The sequence below is a fragment of the Carcharodon carcharias genome, chromosome 8, assembly GCF_017639515.1.
Source record: "Carcharodon carcharias isolate sCarCar2 chromosome 8, sCarCar2.pri, whole genome shotgun sequence".
In the NCBI taxonomy this organism is placed as follows: domain Eukaryota; kingdom Metazoa; phylum Chordata; class Chondrichthyes; order Lamniformes; family Lamnidae; genus Carcharodon; species Carcharodon carcharias.
The window spans coordinates 127,729,596-127,752,900 of record NC_054474.1 but is presented as its reverse complement, the minus strand read 5'-3'; the positions used below and the strand labels follow the sequence as shown (position 1 = coordinate 127,752,900).

The following is a 23,305-nucleotide window of genomic DNA, read 5'->3' as shown; positions in this document are numbered from 1 at the left end:
CAATTACAGCCTCCGGAGTTACTCAAGGAGGGAAGCGCGACTTGCCTGGATAGGTGCAGCTCCAACAACACTCAGAAAATATCATTTCATACGTGAGCGCTGTCAGATTTAAATGGAGCAGCGTGCAGTCGACTAATGTGACCCCATTTCATAAAATGTTACAGCGCAGAAGGCAGCCATTCAACCCATTCTGCCTGTGTCAGCTCTTTAAAAGAATGATTCAATTAATCTATTGCTCCTGTAAGATTTTTCCCCTTCAAGTATTTATCCAATTCCTTCATGAAAGCTATAGTTGAATCTGCTTCCACCACTCTTTCATACAGTGCATCCCAGATCATAATAAAATAATTTCTTCTCACCTCTCCTCTGGTTCCTCTACCAGTTACCTCAAATTTGTGTCCACTAGTCACTGACCTCCTACCAGTGAAAACAGTTTTTCCATATTTAATCTATCAAAACCATCATATTGGGCATTTCAACTGGCAAGTATCAGAAACCATATCTGCTATTCTAATTTTAATATTAATATATGCACAAAATTGATAAGTGATCTTGACCATTTACTCCTGTTCTAAATATAATTCTAGATGTAATCCCTATGAAGGGAAACATATATTGAATCGTTCCCCCCCAAAAACTGCTTGTTTCAACTGACAAACCTGAAAGATGTACTAAAGATGTTCAATTGAAACCGTAACAAAAGATCGCAGCTTTCAAATTCTGAAGTTCTTCCGGTCTCCCATTGTGGTTAGGGCAGGGGCCAAGAAAACCACATGGATTATCAGGGCCGGAGGATCTATGACCAGCTGAAGTCAGCCCCACAGGGAATTGCAGACAGGCTTCGCTGCAGCCTCTGCCCTGGATTATTACGTCGCTGTACTCTATCAGCTATGACCCTGTTGCTAACATACATGACAAAAAATTGCAACAATTCATAGATGAACATGTCTGTTCTCATTCCATTGCAATGAAAGGAGGTCAAGTTTTCCCCCAGTAATAATCAACAGCAGATCACATTCAATCTTATTCATTGAGAGATAATTCTTCCAACATATGTACCATAATTCTGTACAATCAACCAAACTGTCTGAAAAATCCTACTCGCCTCACCTTCAGGTAATCTGGTTTAGCATTGACATGCAGTGCCATTAAACAAGGGGAATCAAGTTTAATCCTGGGTTTTAGTGCTGGATGTCTATCCTATTGCTGCCATCAGTTTAGAACCGCCACCTATCCCATCCCATCCTATCCTTCCATCTATCTGAGACAGGGTGACAGTGGAGTAATAGTAATGTCACTGGAAGAGAGGCCCAAGCTAATGCTCTGGGTTCAAATCCCACTATGGCAACTGATGGGACTTCAATTAATAAAAAAACAGAGGCTGGAATATAAAGCTAATCTCAGTAACTGTGACCATGACAACTATCATCGATTGTTATCAAAACCCATCTGGCTCAATAACATCATTTAGGGAAGGAAATTTGCCATCCTTACCTAGTCTGACCTACATGTGATTCCAGACCACAATGTGGTTGACTCTTAATTGCCCTCTGAAATCTGAAATGACCTCTAAGCCACTCCGTTCCATACCAATTAGGCAGGAGTAATGAATGCCTTGCCAGTGTTGTCCACATCCCGTGAAATGATAAAGAAAGGAAGAATCTCAGCTATATTATGTGGATGGATCTAGTCATGGGGTAAAGGGGGATTGCCTTTTTAGGAATGTAAATATCTGCAATATGACAGGGAGGAGTAACATATTCACTTTTTGCTATAATCATTTTTAAACCAATTTTAAACCAACAAAACTTAGCTACAAGTATAAAATACTTACTGGCAAACACTGTGACATTATCCTGATATGCCTGGCTTAAGGTGTAGTTCACTATGCTCTCCTCATTGGGGAAACCTTTAAAGATGTCCACACTCACCTGTAGAAACAACAAAATGAACAAAATCAAAACGATTGCAACAGATTAAAAGACATAGTTAAGACTAAATCCCAGCCTCAACTGCTATTAAATCTTACCTGCCCTCAATGGGTGAACTCTATAAGCTCTTAGATGATAACTGGGCAAATGGCCCATTCCTGAGAGAAACTGAAGGGTGAAAAGGTCAATCTCATCTTCTGGAAAATCATAGAGCCATGGCTGAGGACAGGTACTTCAACAGAGTGTTGGGGAAGAAGAGACTGGGAGAGTCAGCTCAGGGGCATCCTTGTACACCAACTAGCTGATTACAAGTGGCATTGGTAAGGGTCTGGAAGCAAGTGCACACCTCCTGTTTGAGTTGGGGTTTAATATATGACCCAGGGGTTCAAAATAAATTTTCCCTCAAAAATAAACGAATGTTGAAAGGTTTCTAAGAAATATCAGCATTTAAAAAGGCTGCATCAGCCAACAGATGTCTCCAGTCAACTAATTTTTCCATCATGGCCCCCAAAGAATTTTAAAAAATGACATATTTTTACTTTATTTGGAAGAGTATTTGAAATATTGGATCGTAACTTCCAAGCTCCAGGTCAGTGTAACTAGGGGGTACCCCAAAAACATGCTGAGAAACCATCCTCCCCCTCCCCAGAAGCTCCCCCCAGGTAAGATTAGCACGGCAATTGTCCAGAAAGTGCAAATTTCAGATGGACAATTGTCCTGAACTAGGAACCATCTGAAATGCAATTTAAATCACAAACTTCAGATGGTTCCAACTGTCTTACATCAATAGTTACCCAGAAAAAGTTAGAAGAATTAGAAGCACTTCTAGCTTATGGGTAACTATTGTATAAACCCACACTGACGTCCTATGGGACTCCCCCAACACCCCTGACCATCAATGGGACTCCCCCTCATCCCGCTACTATCACCCCTCCCACGGGACTACCCTCCTGCCCCCATGGGACTCCACCCGCATCCCTCAATAGCCCGACTCCCAATCTCCCCCCCAACCTAGACCCGGCCCAACACACCAGTCCTGACCTGACCCAATAACCCCGCCCCTGACCAAACCTGACCCAATCCCCCACACCCCCAGACCTGACCCAATAAGACCCACCTCCTCCGCCAACCCCCACCACTCCCCAAATCCTACCCACTCAGCTTATATACTTACCTTCTCCTTGGATCATCAAAGGCCTTTAAACCTGGCTGGATCTTTAAACTTATCTGGTTTACGGCAACTAGTGCCATAAAAAGGAGGTGTGGCTTACTTACCTGTGACTGAGCTGTCCTCGATGATAGGTCCCAGAAGCACACTGCCCTGTCCAGATCTCGCCTGGCCTGAGTTGTAAGGTCGGACGGGATAGGGTCGGCTAGATTTTTAGGTGAGTACTTTCCAGCTGAGTGACAATCCGACTCAATTGCCACTCCATTGGAAGTTACAGCCCATTATGCCTTTCATTAAAATTTTGCCAAATATATAGATAAATTTGGTTTTATTGACTCATTCCCACTATAGATTTCTAGTTCTCTTTCTCAATGCAAATTGAAGCAAGAATTGATTATTTTTCTGTGCAAATTAAAGCAACAAGATTATGAAGCGCATGGACAGGGTAGATAGCGAGCAGCTGTTCCCTTTAGTTGAAGGGTCAGTCACAAGGGGCATAAGTTCAAGATGAGGGGCAGGAGGTTTAGGGGGGATGTGAGGAAAAACTTTTTTACCCAGAGGGTGGTGATGGTCTGGAATGCACTGCCTGGGAGGGTGGTGGAGGTGGGTTGCCTCACATCCTTTTAAAAAGTACCTGGATGAGCAGTTGGCATGTCATAACATTCAAGGCTATGGGCCAAGTGCTGGTAAATGGGATTAGGTAGGTAGGTCAGGTGTTTCTCACATGTTGGTGCAGACTCGATGGGCACAGAACTGCACAGATTGCTCTGCTGTGTCCATTGCAGAGGTGTAAACAGCGCAAGGATTCCAGGAAGCAAGTTTGTCAGCAAAGTTCCCTAGACTACGTTCAAGTTACTCCATGCATCCTAACCTTGGACATGAACTGGATCCAGCCGCAGGCTGCATTGTCAATGGTGTCCAGCTGTTGGAGCAACGTGCTGGAGTTTGGCATGGAGAAGTTGCTGTTGATAAAATTCCTGATGATGTCGCTATCGGAGGCGTTCAAGACTTCCGGGTGTTTTTTCAGATCGGAGGTAAACTGCAGAGAAAAAAAGGAGCAAAAGGTTTGAAATGTACAACTTACCTATCTCAGATAAGCTTCAGATTCAATTTGTGTGCTTCTACATTTGATTTAACTTAGCTACTTATAAAGTATATCTGTGAGCAAGCAGCAAAGCAACAGGCTAATTGGTTAGTGAATGTTTTGAAGTCAGAGTCAACACCGAAAGTATATTTTTCCATCAGTTTTCCTTTACGTCTGTGTTGTCTAAAATTAGTGCATTAATCCTGACTGTAAACCATATCCGTTTTACTGCTAGGATATTCTTTTGTTTAATTGTTCCATATAAAGTCTGAAATTATTCCAATGACACAGTTATTGTATATGGTTTTCTGGTTACATTTTGGTTCAACATTTAGAGGAATGATGACAGTCAACAAATTTCCCAACTTCCAGAAAAATTCAATAAAAAGATCTGCTTAAAAAAATAACATTCAAGGCTTCACCTCTGGAACTAGATGTTTAGACTAGGCTGATCCAATCAAAGTCTCCTCTCCTCAGGATCCTCCTTAAGGGTCTTAAATAGAATAGCCTTGTCATGTTTTTATATAGATATAAAAGCACCGATCACTCAAAGGATTATGCAAACATATTGTGGGTTCATTTGTTTAAACTAGGTACATGAGAATATATATTATATATATATATATATATATATGGATAGAAAGCTTGAAGAGATCAAAAGCAGAGCTGCGTGTGCTGCGCTCTGCTCACAGACCAAAGTGAAACTGAACCTGGACCACATGACACACTTCCCTTTTAGTGATGTCATGCTGCTTTCCCTTAAGGGCAAGCCTCAGTCCAGAAGGCACAGCAGCACTCATAATTCAAGAAAACCTGGCATTAAATTGGCGCACACACAACCAGCAAAGTCACAATAATGACTGCTGGTAGAAAAACAAACTTCACACTGTGTGCGTGGTAGAAAAACAATCTTCACACTGTGCGCGCTGGTCTGTCTTTTGAAGCTAAGCCCATTGTTTAGTGTGCTGTTGACTGTGCTATACCTGACCCTGGGCTGTTTGATGATGGTATCAGATGTCTGAAGTGTAAAAAATTCCATTTCTAAAAGCCAACAGCCCTCATTAAGCATAAAAACTGAGCTCAGAAGTTCCTACAATTCTGACAGTTGTGCTACCATTTTTTGAATTGATGCAAAATAATTTTGGGTGTTCATCCACACACATCTGGCATTGTGGATCAGGGCACCACTCTAGGCATTAAAGACGCAAAGCTTTCCCCACAGAACACCAAGTCTGGTATTGCTTTAACTTGAGAGATAGGAAAGCTATTTGAATCATTTACTGGAAAAAGTAGTGCTTTAAAAAAAAACATGGGGAAGAAATTCAACTTTGACAGGGGCACAGAGAGCACAGTATGGATCGATCACCCATTATATCTCCCACTCAATTACCTCTCTTCAATCCACTATTGCCCAGTTTGTATCCCCAGCAATGTTAAATTATGCTACACCTGCCCCTCCTCCTCCCCTCCCCCTTAGATTTAAAGTGCAAAACGGAGGATATGAAAACAATCAGCTTTTTAACTTATTTTACAAGTTTAAGCTTTCCTCATTGAGCTAAACATTTTTGGCATTTCCATTTGGTAAGCAAAGCTTTCTCTCACTTAGCTGAATTTCCCAAAGGGCTTTGGAAGTTTCAGAATGGGGAATGTTTGAGTGCTGAATGAGGTATTGGGAAGCTCAAATCCAATTCTGTGACAGCTGAAATCAAACAGAATTATGTCACTTATTACCAAAAACAAGAAGCCAGTTGCTCAGTAAAAAATCCACTGGCACACAACCAAATCCCAAAAGATTTCTTTAAGTCAGGTTTTGATTCCAGATTTCAACCCTCTGTTTTTGATCTTATGACTATGATTAGACCAGAGATGGAGAAGAATATCTGACAACATGTGAACTACATTAACACCTTCACAGATGGTTTTAGAACATCCTGGAATGGTAGAGCAGACTACAATTCACTCTTTCTATTCTAATTGTTTGAAGTGAACACACACAATGATTTTTATCATTACTGTTTGTGTTTGATAATTTGCTGTTGGTGGTAAAACCTCAGTACTCCTGCAATTTACAGTAACCAACAACGTAGTGAAGGTGAACTCTAACCTATGAGCAGGATCTGTGACCTGCAGTTTTATGGGTCCTGGAACCTGTCCTAAGCACTGGCTCCCATTCCAGTTGTGTCATCTTTGTCAGCTGTGGCTTTGTGAGTACCACTCTCATCTCTGAGCCAGGGGGTTGTACACTCAAGTCCCATTCCAACAACTTCAGCACTAAACCAAGGCTAAAAACAGGGCTGAGGAAATACTACATTGTTGGTGGTGCCATCTTTCAGACGAGACATTAAACCGAGGCCTGATTGCACTCTCAGTGGACATAAAATATCCCATTGCTCTATTTCAAAGACAGCAGGAGAGTTCTGCCCTGTGTCCTGGCCAATCTTTATTCCACAACTAGCATCTCTTTAAAAACAAAGAGATGAACTGGTCATTATCTTATTGCTGAATAAGGGGATTTGCTGTGCACCAACTGGTGTCATGTTAAAAAAAGACAAGCATTTATAAAGCACCTTTAAAAAAGTCCCAAAGCACTTTTGAAGTACTTTTGAAGAGTAGTCACTGTTGTAATGCAGGAAACCACAGCAACCAATTTGAACGCAGCAAGCTTCCACAAACAGAAATGTGACAATGACCAGATAATCTATTTGAATGATGTTGGTTATACGGTCAATATTGGTCACTACACCACTTCCTTGATTTTTAAGGAGTGCCATGGGATCATTTGCATGCACCTGAGAGAGCATACGGTGCCTGAGTTTAAAATCTCATCTGAAAGGCAGCAACTCCAACAATGCAACACTGGGGTGACTCCGAGGTTCCTGTGCTCAAGTCTCCAGAGTGGGAACTGAACACACAGCCTCCTGATTCAGAGGTGAGTGTACCCAACTGACACGTGTTTCCTAGGTTACGAGTGACTATCTTTTCTCCTTTATTTTTCTTTTCCTTTCTTTACATTTAATCTTGAGGATTCTTGTTCGACTCCATTGTGTGCACATAGTGAATGGACTTGGTTACCTTGATTGTCTATTTGCCTCTGAGGAAGGTATTTCTGTTTGCTGTTCTAAATTTAGAAATCTGTTTCAACTCGGTGCAGTTTCAGCTGTTAATCAGTGTTTACCTTCTATAAACGATTCAATATTTTATATAATTTAATGACTTCAGCTCATTACTGCTCATTCTTTTATACTTCGTATCGGTCACACTGTCTCCTTGAAGAATTACAAAGAAAAAGTTTGCAGTTGCAGTCAATCAAAGAAATTTTAATTTGATTCGCAAGAATCATTATTCCAACAACATTGCAGGAGCTGGGGGATCTGAATTATTTGATCTTCAGAAGCATGGGATGAAGTCCTTTCTCAACTTTAAACCCTACATGCGGTTTGATGTGGAAATGCTGCAACTTGCTGTCAGTCAGTAATTCTCAGCCCTCCCTGATTCTTAGCGAGCAGCAACCTTCTTTGAGGAGACTTTGGTCATGATTTGCAATTACAGTCCTGAGGAAGCACTGGCTGGATTACATTTTTATGGAAGTATTGAGAAGCATGCCATTATTTATTATTAAATATTCTTCAGCATCTTTTCAAACAAGCGTTAAAAAATCACTGATCTATGCAATCTTTACAGTAGATCTTTATTTAAAGTTGCGGTTGCATTCCTGAGAATTGCAACTTTAAATGAAACAACTTTAAGTGAATCATATGTTCCCACAGGAATCAATGTTAAAGCTGGAGATAAGCTCCTTCAGACATTTCTTGCCCAGAAAAAAAACAATGTACAAGTTGAAATACTGTACTATATGTGTGCAGCACAGTGTATTTCTAGCTAAAATAACTTGCTAAGTAAAATGCATCCCTAAATATAAAGAGATACAATAATGCATACAATTTAAACGTTACGCTCACTATACAGGTACAGTACTTTTGGATTAATTGGAGTCCATCTAGTGGCACGGTGTGGGCAGTGCAGCTATCAGCTGAAGTACTGACTTCAGTCCTGAAGCACTGACCAACCGCTGCCACCAGATGGGGCCCAGAGCTTAATTGGGAATTCAGCATGGGCGAAGCAAGCAGCGGAGGCAGCAGCGAAGTGAGCAGCCAGGAGAAGAACAGACCCCAAGGCCGAAGGTAAAAACCTCCTCCACCTCCCCCGTCCCCTTTCCCCCTCCCCCGCCTCCTCCTCTCCTCCTCCCCATGCATCCACCTCCACCCAGCCACCTCCCCACCTCCTCCTTCGCGCCTCTCCGCCTCCTCCTCCCCCTGCCTCATCCTCCTCCCCCACCTCATCCTCCTCCCCCGCCTCATCCTCCTCCCCCGCCTCATCCTCCTCCCCCGCCTCATCCTCCTCCCCCGCCTCAGGCAGAAGGAGGAGGAGGTGGGAGGGAGAAGGAGGAGGCAGGAGGAAGAGGAGGAGGTGGGAGGGAGGAGGAGGCAGGAGGGAGGAAGAGGAGGAGGCAGGAGGGAGGAAGAGGAGGGAGGAGGAGGAGGAGGAGGCAGGAGGGAAGAGGAAGAGGAGGAGGCGGGAGGAGGAGGCGGAAGAGGGACGAGACAGTGGGAGGGAGGTGGAGGCAGAGAGGAGGAGGAGAAGGCGGAGGTGGGGAGGAGGAGGTGGTAGGAGGTGGAGGCGGGGAGGAGGAGGCGAGGAGGAGGAGGTGAGGAGACAGGGAGGGGGAGAGGGGACGAGGGAGAGGGGATGGGGAGGGGGAGGGGGACGGGAAGTGGGGGCGAGGGGGGAGGGGAACTGGAGGGGGAGGAGGTGGTGGGGGGAGGAGGAGGCGGGGAGAGGAGAGCAGGAGGCAGGGAGAGGAGAGGAGGAGGCGGGGAGAGGGAGGAGGAGGCGGGGAGAGGGAGGAGGAGGCAGGGAGAGGGAGGAGGAGGCGGGGAGAGGGAGGAGGAGGCGGGGAGAGGGAGGAGGAGGCGGGGAGGGAGGGGGAAGCGGGGGAAAGGGAGGAGGAGGTGGGGCAGAGGGGGACGAGGCGGGGGGAGAGGGGGAGGAGGCGGGGGGAGAGGGGGAGGAGGCGGGAGGGAGGAGGAAGAGGAGGAGGCGGGAGGGAGGAGGAGGAGGGAGGGAGGAGGAAGAGGAGGTGGGAGGGAGGAGGAAGAGGAGGATGCGGGAGGGAGGAGAGTGGAGGAGCGGGGAGAGGAGGGGAGGAGAAAAGGAGGGGGGAAGGAGGGGGGGGATGGTGGGGGGGAGGGGGAAGGGGAGGGAGAGGGGGAAGGGAAGGGGAGGGGGGCAGGGGAGGGGAAGGGGAAGGGGGAGGGGTGGGGGGAGGTTGAAGGAGTGTGGGCAGGGGTGGGAGGAGGGGGAGGGGGAAGGGAGAGGGGAGGGGGAAGGTGAGGGAGGGAAGAGGGAGGGGGAGGGAGGGGAGAGGGGGAGGCGGAGAGGGAGGGGGGGAGGGGGGCCTACAGAATTCAACTCTTAAAACAACACTACAAAGCTCCTTAATTTAGAAATATTCTCCAGTTTATTGAATCAAGGTGCATACATTGGTAACACGGTTCTAAAAAATGTGCAGAAAGATCTGGTACTCATCAATTTAAACATGGTTTCTTCTCTATTCCATCTACATTTCATGGCCAGTTGTCTACGTCAAGGCCTTAGCTACACTCTCAAGCCCGTTAGTGGGACTGCATTAGGGTTGCTGGCCTCATGGTCTGAGCTTTCCTCCCATTTGACCCTTTTTCCCGTGAGGAAACATCCAGTGAACATGAACAAATTATATATACAACGTAGCACAGTTGAATTAATTGATGAGAAGTTTCCATCTGCCTGAATGGACAATCCTGTGCATTAATAAAACATACTTGTCCTCACGTTTTCTTTTTCAGTGCAATAGATTTAGAGACCAATGGTGTGGCAGACTCAGTATTGCTTAGAATCCAAGCGGCAACACACAAACATGTTAGCTTTAAAATGGCCAATTGCAGACTCTGGAGATGGTCATCGGCAGGGCGTACAAAACCCCAGAAACATGAAAAAGGTGGAAGGAAAGGCTTGCATTTATGTAGAACCTCACTACCGCAGGGTAAACAGAGGCACTTCCCAGTCGATGAAGTACTTATGAACTGTGTTATAATGTAGGCATCATAGCGGTGTTGCACACACAGCAATAAGATAAATGACCTATGTTCTCTATGGTGTCGGTTGAAGAATAAATGTTTGCCAGAACACATGGGAGAGAAACCTTGTTTTTCCTTGAATAACACCGTCAGATCCTTTACATCTAGCTTCAACCTTGGTTTAACATCTTATCCTAAGGTGACACCTTCCTTAGCACTTCTTGGGTACTGCACTTGTGTGCCAGCCGAGATTACATGCTCACAAGAAACTATGACGTTTTAACTTGAGATTATTAATACTGAAGCAAGTTGAACATCTTAACAACTGGAATGATTGGACTGTTTGCCTTGGGTAGTGATTTTTGGAAGTTATTACAAGGGCCCCCTGAGAGTATATTTATGTTTACAGGTAATCCTGTGAGTGTGATATTTAATGCTGGTGACGGGTCCTTCAGAGGGTGGTAATATTTGTAGTAGACACTTGCATGTGTCGCAACATGGAAAATGGATAAGGGCATGTCACAGCAAGTGAAGGCAGATCATAATTAGGCTTGGTTGCAGTGTCTCCACTGCTCAAAGAGCTCACACATTCTCAATATCAAGGCTCAGCCATGAAGACCGGGTAGGCAACCGAAGAGAGTGGAGGATTGTTGGGGCCCTTCAAATTGTTCCCTACAAAGGAGACCTCACTGCTGTGAGTGAGGGGGAGAAACAAAGAGATAAAATATGGCACTAAAAAAAAAATCTTAAATTTTATGATCCCATAGCAGTTATCTTAAGTAGCAGATAACATTCTTGAGTTTCAAAATCCTCTCAGAACACTGTTTCTTGAAGCAATTCATCATTAAGTACTCTGATTAAACACACATGGTGTCAGTGTGCTTATAAATTATGCACTTGGATTGATGCAAAATTTGTTTGCGACTGTTTTCTGCACCCAAGTTTTTTAAAAGACAATTAAACTTGTAATATGCAACCCTCCTGGTCATGCTAACGGATAACCTAGTTCCTTTTCTAAATAGATTTATATTGGTGAAAGGGTTCATTCTGACAGCCTGATGAGCTCAAGTTAATGCTACCACTAGGGCACGTGATCTGTGCTGGTGTGTTATATAAATGCCTTTCAAGTCAGCATATAAATTCATGTCAACCCCAAGTCATTTCACTCACTGAAAGGATTTTAATGATTGCTCTTCATTCACCATTTGACAGAAATGTGAACAAAGGTCATTGAATCTTGTCTGCCATTTGGCTTCATTTACCCTGCTGTGTTACAAATAGATATGGGATGCAACTGCACCTACCTGCTGCAGCCAACTGATGCGATCCTGTAGTTTGCCATCTTCCAGGAATGTCCGGATTTCCGAGGAAATATTCAGCCAGACTGTGGCATAGTGTGTAACATTCCCAACAAAGGCAAACGTTTCATTGGCCTGGGAAAAATATAAGAGTCAGACACAAGCAAATGTATTAATTAGCATTTCCAAGAATGAATGGAATTCACAGAGACACAGAATTGTTACGGTGTAGGAGGAGGCCCATCGGCCCATCGTGTCTGCACCGGCTCTGAGCATTTTAACTCAGTGCCGTTCTCCTGCCTTTTCCCCGTAACCCTGCACGTTGTTTCTATTTAGATAATCATCCAATGCCCTCTTGAATGCCTCTATTGAACCTGCCTCCACCACACCTTCAGGCAGGGCATTCCAAGCCCTAACCATTCACTGTGCGAAAATATTTTTTCTCACTTCACATTTGCTTCTTTTGCAAAACACTTTAAAATGTGCCTCTGGTTCTTGATCCATTTACGAGAGGGTACAGTTTCTCCCTATCTACCCTGTCCAGACCCCTCATGATTTTGCAAACTTCTATCAAATCTCCTCTTATAACCTTCTCCTCTCCAAGGAAAACAGTCCCAACTTTTCTCATAATTAAAATGTCTCATACCTGGAACCATTCTCATGAACCTATTCTGCACTCTCTCCAATGCATTCACATCCTTCCTACAGTGTGGTGCCCAGAACTGTACACAATACGCCAGCTGAGGTCTTATATGAGTTCATCATAACCTCCCTGCTCTTGTACTCTATGGCCATCAATGAAGCTTAAAATACTGTATGCTTTAGAAACAACTCTCTCTACCTGTCCTGCCCCCTTTAATTACGTATATACATATATACCCAGGTCTCTCTGCTCCTGCACACCCTTTAGAATAGTATCCTTTACTTTATACTGTTTCTCCATGTTCTTTGTACCAAAGTGTTTCACCCCACACTTCTCCACATTGAACTTCACCTGCCACCTATCTGCCCACTCCACCAATATGTCAATGACCTTTTGAAGTTCTAAATTTGCGTGTGGCTGTTGACTTCAAAAGGATTTTCTGTGACATGTGTGCTTAAGGTCCCCCTAAAAATAATACTTTGTAATGTTAGTAGGGGAGTGATTCCAAGTGAAGGACAGTCACTTCCCTCACAGAGAGAAGGAAGTCAGAAATGGCACAAGGGTATTCTCACATACCTGATTACACAAAGCAAATTTGCCCACTCAACCAAGCAAATAACAAATGTAAAACAGCTCCAGTCAAAAATAATTTACATGTCTCAACATAAGTAAGGCAAGAGATTTGTTGTATTGTGACATCCCATAGTAGACAAAACAACTTCCAGCAATTTCCCGTCAGTTTCGCTGTTCACCATCGTGAGCATGGTTTCAAGCGTACATCTTCTATATTTTTCTGTTTGCCGAACAGTGACATAGGCTGGAATCTTCTGTTCAGGAGTCTAAGTTCGGTGAGAGTGATTTCCGATGTTGTGGAGGGGGGGGGCGGGGGTGAAGAGAACGGCTGACCACGCGCAATTCAACTCATTAAATACGCGTCCATGAAGGACTCACCAATTCTCATGGCTGACAGGCAGGAAGTCACCATCCCTGCTGTTACCTCATGAGGTCGAAAGTCTGTGCACCATATTTAAAGGGCACCCGGACTGCCTGCACTATCCCTTCCAACTTTGCCCAGCCACTGCTTCACCTTTTCCCTGTAACCCGTCCTCCCTCCCTTGGTCATCCTCTACACAACCTGCACTGCCACCACCTGGTCTCAAGCATAGCCTGGCATTGACAGACACTCCCCAAAGAGGATGATGCAGCAGTAACTCACTGTTATTCATGGAGGAAGTCTATCTCGCCAGGTCCACGCCACTTATACGCAGTTGTAAAAGTTAACATCTTAGTTTCCCACTGGTGGGGAACTTAATTTGAAGGGGAACTTAATTCTAGTGAGCAGGCCTTTTAATGAGAATGGATAACATGCTAATCCATGCAAAGCACTTCCCAGCATTGTTAATTGGGAAGCATGACCCGCCTTTAAAAGTCCTGAGAACTTAATTCCTTAAGTTCATCTCGCCGTTGGGAAACTGATCTTTGGTCTCACGCCAAATTAAGTTCCCCACCCGTCAAACTTCCTGCTGCTAGCAGGCCCAGAAGATTCTGCTCATAGTAACCAAATGGCCATTTAATAACTGTGCACTCTACTCATCAGGGCCATTTTGAATTGGGGTCTGAATTGAAATCTGGGAAGCAAAGCAGATGTGACCACATGCTGACTGCAAGGCTAGCTGTACGAGCTGAAAATTTTCTTCACCATTAGGCTGTCGGAAAGAAGCAGATGACTAACAGCTTAAAGCACATCTATAATATGTTAAAGATGACTATATTTCCTGTATATAAAATCTTACTTCCTATTGTCAGCTTTTTGCATGGGTTCCTAAGTTCACATTTGTAACACAAATAGACTTTATAAACTGGTCAAGCTGTAGGGGACACTACACTTGAACAGTTTTGACTTCCATGTTCTATTAAAAGGAAAAGAAAGACTTGCATTTTATGTAGCGTTTTTCACAACCATCAGATATCTCAAAGTGATTTACAGCCAATGAAATGCTTTTTGAAGTCTAGTCAGTGTTGCAATGTGGGAAATGGAGCAGCCAAATTGCACACAGCAAGCTCCCACAAACAGTAATGTGACAATGACCAGACAATCTGTTTTTTGTGATATTAATTAAGGGATAAATATTGGCCAGGACACCAGGGATAACTCTCCTCTTCTTCAAAAATAGTACCATTTTTTACAAACACCTAAGCGTGCAGAGAGGGCCTTGGTCACATCCAAAAGTCCAACAGTGTAGTACTCCTCCAATGCTGCACAGGAACATCAGCCTTGATTTTTGTGCTGAAGCCTTGGAGCGGGACTTGAACTTAGAACCCTGCAGCTCAGAAACAAGAGGGCTACCAACTAAGCCACGGAGGCACTGGAGAGGGTGCAAAAAAGGTTTACAAGGATGACACTGTATACCTATTAGGAAGGGATGTAAAGGCTGGCAGTCTTTTTTTTCTTGGCCTAATAAAGGTCTTTAACATCATGAAAGGTTTTGATTGAGTATACAGAGAGTATTTCCATTTGAGGGAAAAAGCAAACCCATAGGACATCAACATAAGATAGTCCCATAGGGAATCCAGAAGAAACCTATTTGAGATTAATAAGCATATGAGGAAGAAGAGTTACGCTTATAGAGTTGGATATCGGAGGAGGCTCATGTGAAGCAAATAGCTGGTTGGGCCAAATTCTGTTCCTGTGTCGTATATCCTATGACCTTCCTGTCGGTGGTGGTGTCCAGCTCCCTGGATATTCCTATGTACAAATCAACCCTCCTTCACTGAATCCCAAATTGTTCACGTTTAACTATAAATACCATCAACTATACACATTACACAAAATTAGGACAGAATGTATGTCTTCAAAATAGAGACCAACCTACATTTTCATGCCTTGATCCCATTTTAAGGGAGGTGTTGGCATAGTGGTATTGTCACTGACCAGTATTCCACTGACTCATGGTAATGATCTGGGTTCGAATCCCACCATGGCAGACGGTAAAATTTGAATTAGATAAAAATCTGGAACCAAAAGTCTGATGATGACCATGGCAGCCATCAGTGATTGTTGTAAAAACCCATCTGGTTCACTAATGCCCTTTAGGGAAGGAAATCTGCCATCCTTACCCAGACTGGCCTACATGTGACTTCAGACCCACAGCAATGTGGTTGACTCTTAAATGCCCTCTGAACAAGGGCAATTAGGGATGGGCAATAAATGCTGGCCTAGCCAGCAATGCCCACATCCCATGAACAAATATATTTTAAAAAATTTAGCTCCTGCTGTCTGATGCTACTCTACCTGATAACCTACTCAGCCTCAACTTCCCCTGTGCATCACCACAGGGGATTGACTAATCCTTGACTAAGACTGAAGCTCCAGTGATAGAAAAACTGACTGGGACTAACCCACACCTCCAATTATCACTTGCTGTCATCGATACCATGTAAAAATGTTCTGCAAATTTTTGGTAAATTTTGCCATGCTCAATCATCTGTTCCGAAATTCTCTTTTGAGACGCATTTTCAATAAAAAATGCAAGGTTGCAAGGAATGTGAGTTGGTAGACAATATCCGAGTTCTAATTATTACTTAGCTATCGCCTTCACTGTTCAATAGATGCTCACAGAAGCTTTATTTTCCCCAAGTCTTTGTGCCTTTAACAATGATGCTGTGCATGTATTCTGCCATCAATTTTACTTAACACTTGCGTAAGGATCCTAATGCAATTAAGTTCTGGCAAATAAAGAAAAAAGGCTTTCCTGTCTGGTATGTGAATCAGGAGTAGGATATTGAAAACTGTTGCCCACTTGCAGTTTTGCCTTTTATGAATCTGATGTGATGATCAAAGCCTTATTTCCATTACACTGCAACATTTAGAAACTAAGAAAAAAATCCTCCTTAAAACACTTGACATTGTGGAAATTCAATTAAATGGAGGCAGAGATTTTTTGCAAGTAAACTGAATTTGCCTTTTATTACAGAGCTGGGCTGAATGATTCTTTCTCACCTGTCACTTTCTGAAGTATAAAAGTACTGCATTCTGCCAGTAGCTAAATTAAATATTTATTACTTTTTTTTTTACAGTTGCTGCTGCAAAATTGCAAGACCAAGCACTCTATCAGCCGATATTAAGATTTAACAAGCTCCAACTGAACATATCTTGTTATATCTCTGCGTACATTAACAAGCTCCCAACTTTCTCCTCCATGCATTCCAATCAGTGGAAATAATTTCTTTTTAGCAAAACAAGACAAGGCTGGGGGAGATGGGAGTGTTGGATTCTGTTTGCAACTCAGGCTTGAGAGTGAGCATGATGAAAAAATAATAACAAATATCCTTGGATCTAAGAGTATTTTTCCAAATAGTGGTTCTCACAAATTAATGCTTAATATGCTCTTTATTGCATTTCTCTGTGCTCTAACCTTAGGCAGGCATTAACAATAACTTAGATAAAAACAAAAAACTGCGGATGCTGGAAATCCAAAACAAAAACAGAATTACCTGGAAAAACTCAGCAGGTCTGGCAGCATCGGCGGAGAAGAAAAGAGTTGACGTTTCGAGTCTTCATGACCCTTCGACAGAACAAAGTAGAAATAGGAAAGGGGTGAAATATAAGCTGGTTTAAGGTGTACACACACCTTAAACCAGCTTATATTTCACCCCTTTCCTATTTCTACTTTGTTCTGTCGAAGGGTCATGAGGACTCGAAACGTCAACTCTTTTCTTCTCAGCCGATGCTGCCAGACCTGCTGAGTTTTTCCAGGTAATTCTGCTTTTTTTTGATTAACAATAACTTGGTGATTTAGAAAAACTTGCTTTCTTGTTCTATTCTGTGCTTCACTTTCAGTCTCCACAAGTTATGTACTATTGCCTATCCAATACACTGGCAGTTCACCAGCTTCCATTCATGAGATGACTGTATCGACCCAAGTGGTATCCAAAAATGGAGGGTAGTGTATTAACGAAAGAAAGACTTGCATTTGTAAAGTGCCTTTCATGAACTCAGGATTGCACAAAGTGCTTTACAACCAATTAAATATTTTTGATGTGTAGTCACTGTTGTAAAGTAGGAAGCATGGCAGCCAAACTTGCACCCAGCAAGCTCTCACAAACAATAATGTAGTAATCACCAGATAAACTTGATTTGAGATATTAGTTGAGTGACAGATATTAGCCTGACACCAGGGAGAACTCTGCTGCTCTTCTTCGAAAAGCTCCCATGGGATATGGGAGGTCAGATGGCTTATAGGAAAGACGGTGCTCCCTCAGTATGACAATGAAATATCAGCCTTGTCTTTGAGTCAGGGATGAGATTTCCACCAAGAACCATGACTGATTGTCATGAAGCTTTTAATGTATATAATATTATTAGAAAATATTTTTCTTTTAAAATAGAGGTTTAGTCTGTGGGTCTGTCTTAATTGGATTAAAGCCAGCTAGTCTGGGTGCTTTCGTGTGTACTAGTTTTGATATGTAAGAGAGTTAGCGTGTATTTGCATTTTTTTAAATAGGACACTTAGGAAGCAGGGTGAAAAATGACACCTATCTAGCAGGTACCAAGCAATATGTTTGTATTACTAATAAAATTGGTGCAATGAAAGAGGTTTCATTGTTAAAAGGTGGAGTTCAAAGAGGCTGGTGAGACAATGAGAATTTGAATTCAATCAGTAGTGGTAGGGTGTGCAGGGGGCAATGTGAGATCAAAAGGCAGCTGTAAGCCTCCAACTGTCTCCACAGGAACCAAAGTGAAAGGAACCTCATTTTGAATTCTTAAGGTGAAAATGCTTTGCCTGGTTCTGGTTAAGTCTATGGGTTGCTGTTGCCCTAATGGAGATTAGTTTGGGAATTTGTTAAAAGTTATGATAGTATTAATTTGTAGCCACATGTTTATATATTTTAACCTGTGTAAATTAATATAAAATTTCATTTAGTTTAATATAAAACCTTGAGAACTGTTGGTCTGATTCCTGAATTTAGATCCGCAACTCAAACATAACACTTAAAAATATAGGTTATAACAATTGTTTAAAGTTTCCCTCTGGGATTTTTAAATAACTCCGCTTTACCAACTGCATCAGTCATAACACTGATGCAATTAAATTGTGACAAATTTACATTGGGAGTCCTGATTGTAAGTATGGTCATTGGAATTTATAATGAAAGAATAAAACTAAAGACAGAGGGCATAACTTTAAAATGGGGACTGAACTACATATGCATTCCCTGATCCAACAGCTCCCAACCTTGAACACCATTTCACCTAAAGACCAGAATGGATCATGGTTCCACATATATAAGACTACAGAGGACCAACCAGTAATGTTAGAATGTTAAAACATTGCTGCTGTTAAGGCATTTTGTTTCTTTACTACAATTCAAGAACACATTTCTTGTCTTTTAAATAAAGTAGATACAGGACCTGTGCTGCATCATACAAAAGTCAGATTTCTGGACTCCCTCCTGATGTGGGTTTAACTTCCTGTGCATGTATTTAGCAGCCTGCTTAATGCACTCTCATTAACTTTGTTATTTGACCGTTAATTCATTTAATATAAATCAGTAATGCCTGAATTAAATTCATGCAAATAGGATCTAAGTACAGGCACAAATCATAACACAGACAAAATTAAACCCCCCCAAGCCAATAAAGATCAGATAATTACCTCTAATACATCAATACAACCGTGAAGACTGAACAACATGAGCACCTGCAAAATCTCAGACCATGGCCTAAAGCTTTGAAAAGATTCAACAGAAATAAATTTTTATCTAAGTGTGCTGTGAAAGTTCTGCTCTTTGATCCATTAAAAATGGAGGCCCCATCCCCCTCTCCAAAAGAAATGGTTATGATAATAAGCAGCTGAGCACAGATCAGAAAGGTCATAGATTCAATCACTGGACTACTGCAGTTAGCAGATCTCCACTGGGGCTGGAGAAGAGACAAAAGCAATCAAAAACAGGAATCCTGACCAGAGCTCTCGCTCCAGATTACTATTCAATGACTGCCATTGAATGTACGTATGTGGACTTTGGACAAGGGCAAGGTTGGGTTCCAACTGTGATGCTCTTCCTCTGCCCACCTCACACCTAACTACCCTGCTGATGGTCATGTCAAAATTCTTAGAAAAAAGTGCTGTTAGAGAACTGGTGATCAAGCAAGCAAACAAGGGGTCAGTGTCTTCAGGAGAAGAAGGGAGGGGACAACAATAATGAGAAAAATGAAGTTAATTGAAATTAAGTGTGACAACCCATGTTTGATTAGTGGATCTATTAGCAAGAAGGACCAGGAGGGCTTAAATTCCTGTCCACAAATGTCCATCACTAGAGGCGCGTCCAGCTGATATGAGACTTCCGCCCACGTAGATAACAACTATAACAGTTTTATAAATTTGACAAAGTTTTGAAGTAGTTCCATAATAAAAAGGCACTGATGACATGGGATCGTGGTTCAAATAGCCTTTAAGAATACTGGGCAGAATTAAATGTAATTAATGCTGGTTCAGCTCCTAGAAACCTGTGTCACTTCCTGTTTGGGAGGCCTGACCGGATTAACTGGCCAACGTCGAGCCATCACTGGGATTCTGGACCCCTGTGGGGAGAAATCCCAGCTGCCGAGAGCTGCCAGCCAATCAGAGATGAGGAGAAACTTCTTCACTCAGAGGGTGGTGAACTTGTGGAATTCTCTACCACAGGAGGCTGTGGAGGCCAAGTCACTGAATGTATCAAAGAAGGAAATAGATAGATTTCTGGACTCTAAAGGCATCAAGTGGTATGGGGAGAGAGCGAGAGTATGGCGTTGAAATAGAGGATCAGCCATGGTCATATTAAATGGCAGAGCAGGCTTAAAAGGCCGAATGACCTACTCTGCTTCTATTTTCTATGTTTCAGAGGTTGGCAGCTCTCCATTACAAACAGCGCCACCTGGAACAGTGGTTGTTGCGCTAATGTATCCTGGATGGGCGGGTGGGGGGTACCTAGGATTGCTAAGGCACCCAGACCACAGGTGAGTGAGGGTAGGATGGGGGTCACGCACAGGGTTCATGGGAGAGGGATAGTAGCAGGTCAGAGGCAGCCAGCCCCCACCTGTTGCTGGATTCCTTGATCGGGTACTAAGTGCCTTTGAGCGAAGGACCCTCCCCACCCCCACCGCCCAAGAGGATACAGGCAAACCTGGTAGGCCACCTGATAGGTAGGGGAAAGCCATGTTCCTCACACGTAATTCCTGAGCTGATACTACATCACGGTGGGCTCAGGGGTAATTGGTGTCAATTGGCTCAATGATGAGCCTAACTGATAACCTGCTGTGAGTGGGCAGGTTTTCCCCATGGGCCCATTCCCGACACCAACTTAATCGCGTGAGGTCTCCCCAACATCGGGAGGACTGATGTGCGGACTCTCCCGCAATTAAGTGGGTCCAGCCACATTTCCCACCACAGTGGACTGCATTAAATCCAGCCCATTAATTTTCATCAGAAGTTGTGAGTTAGGAAATTTGTAACCATTTATACTTCCCTATGAATTACAAGAGCCGGATTTCAGTGGATAAAATGTGATAGCAATGATAGCCTCTGAAGGTCAACTTTCTGGAACCAGTCCAACTGTGCTTGGGGCAAAAATGGCAAAGTACCTTCTCTGGCACAAATGGTTGCAGTGTGACATTAATAGATTATCACCATCATGTCTAACTGGAATGTCAACGCTGTTGGGCAGCAAAAGATGCAAGTTTGATTGTTTTTACTGGTCTTCAATATTCAAAATCAGGAGAATGGATAAGAAACAAGAAAATGAAAGAAGGAAAGAGGAAAGCAAGGAAACAACAACTTGTATTTATATTGCAACTTTAACATACGAGAACATCCAAAGGTACTTAACAGAAACAATATAAAGCAACATATGAAGATGGTAAAAGAGGTAGGTTAAAAATGTGTCTTAAAGGAGGAAAGAGAAGAGCAGTTTAGGGAGGAAATTTCAGAGCTTAGGGCCCAAGATATTGAACGCACATCCACCAATGATAGTATGATTGAAACTGGGGATTTTCAAGAGGCCAAAACTAGAGGAGCACGGGGATTAAGGAAGTTTATGGAGCTGGAGGAGATTGCAGAGAAAGGGAGAGACGGGGCCATAGAGGAATTTGAAAATAAGTAGAGATTTCAAATCAAGGCTATGATTAATTGGGCAAGAAAGGAAGGGAGGGATGCAGGAAGGGAGGAAGGAGAGAAATGAGAGGACAGGAAGAAAGGAATAAAAGACTGAATTCGCCTGCAATCATACAGTGCATCTCAAATTGCCAAGATATCCCCAAGTAGTTCTAGCAAACAAAGTGCTTCTGTGATGAATACATTGGTAAAGACTAATAATGCATTTTCACCTGGTATCATATGTATTGCATGCTGTGAAGCTGACAAAGCTAAGCTTCCATTATAGCAAAGAACAGAAGATGAAGACAGGTCAAACCACAGTGATGACAAAGCAGCCAGCATTCATTAATCTCAGAGAGATCGATCAGCACATAACCTCAGCACAAATGATAAGAGAACTCCCACAGAACTGAAAGATGCCGGTACCAATGACAACTTATGCATCATCTGTACCGTCACTGCTGAATTATAAAACAGCTATCCAACTTAAGTGTGGATTTTCTGAGAAACTGTATGTGAATGAAGAAATTGGAACAGCATTATTAGTTATTGACTCGTTCACAGTATTTAATGTTACAGAGCAACAAAAGATATGAAGTAACTGCTGAACTAAATACAACTAGGAAAGGCTGTTCAATACCAACCATCATCAAGGAACTCTATCAGGGCCTAACTTTATCTCATTTTTTGTCCACTCCAACCCCACAGCTACCCATTCTCTGACAGAGACATGTCTGGTTCTCTTTTACCAGTTCAACTAAGTTAGGTAAAACAGGGTGGTCAGTACTCATTTGGATACACTGGGGAGACATTCCAGAGTCCACCCGCTCTTGCACAATTAACTACCCAGTGCACAAATGGTGATGTCTGAGGAGCCCTGGATATTGAAGATGGAGCTGACGAAGGCCATCCATGTAAGTGCTGCATGTTCAGGCCACTGTTTGTGTTGCATCAGCCCACAGGTAAGCAACTGGTAGCAGGCATTGTGATCACGGCCTTGGGGAATTAAAATGAGTGGTGCCTCAATAGGGTGATGGTTGAGAGAGATTGGGGCTTTGGGGGTGGGAGGAACATAAGTGTGGATCGGATTGGAGGGAGAGAGATTGGGAGTTGGGGGCCGTCAGGTTGAGGCTGGGAGGAAGAAGTGTTGGGGGATGGGGGGAGGGGCGGAGGTGAAGGCCACCAGGAGTCAGGGCCAGGGATTGGGAGTCAGAGATCTAAAAACATGATAGGCAGTGATTCTGGGGAAGCAGCTTATCTCATTTTTATGTAGGCGATGTCAAGAGTTGACTTCTATAAGTGCAGACAGCATGGGGGCCTGATGCAGCTGCTACGCTTATTTGTACCTGCTTGTCTGTCCTTACCAAATATGATGGGTGGTGCACCTCCTGCTCACCATTTTGGGACCCAAATTAATCCCCATAATTATTCAATACTAAGGCACTCCTCCTTAAACATTGAGTGAGAAAGTGGAAAAGCACTCTCCCAAAAGGGGCCTAAAAATATTGAAAGCTACACGTAGTTCCTGCTAGAGGTGATATTCCTCTCATTGTCACTACCAGTAAGAACATAGAAAACAGGAGCAGTAGACCACATTGTCCCTCAAACCTGCTTTGCCATTCAAAACGGTCATGGGTGATCTTTTGCCTCAGTCCCACTTTTCTTAGCCTTTCCATATCACTTGATTTCCCGAGACACCAAAAATTTATCTCTCAGCGTGAATATACTCAATAATGGAGCATCCACAACCCTCAGGGGTGGGAAAATTCAAAGTTTACAACCCTCTGAGTGAAGAAATTTTTCCTCATCCAGTCTTTTATGATTGACCCCTTATCCCGAAGACTGTGCCCTAATATTCTAGGTTCCCTCACAGTATCTACCTTGTCAACCCCCTTCACAGCCGTATGTATTTCAATGAAATCACTTCGCATTCTTCC

At 43.1% G+C, this 23,305-nt stretch overlaps 1 protein-coding gene across 11 annotated transcripts in view; it reads right to left on the bottom strand.

Moving 5' to 3' along the window:
* The window catches only part of abca2 (ATP-binding cassette, sub-family A (ABC1), member 2), a 592,304-nt gene that overhangs the window by 217,234 nt on the left and 351,765 nt on the right, over nt 1-23,305 (bottom strand). For all 11 annotated transcript variants that reach the window (XR_005943747.1, XM_041193236.1, XM_041193243.1 and 8 more), the window contains 3 exons: nt 11,601-11,729; nt 3,971-4,138; nt 1,835-1,931 (listed from right to left, as the gene is read on the bottom strand). Coding sequence is in view for 10 of the 11 variants with exons in the window: in XM_041193236.1 (XP_041049170.1) it covers nt 1,835-1,931; nt 3,971-4,138; nt 11,601-11,729 (394 nt within the window). In the remaining variant the exon portion in view is untranslated. The remainder of the gene's footprint in view (nt 1-1,834; nt 1,932-3,970; nt 4,139-11,600; nt 11,730-23,305) is intronic.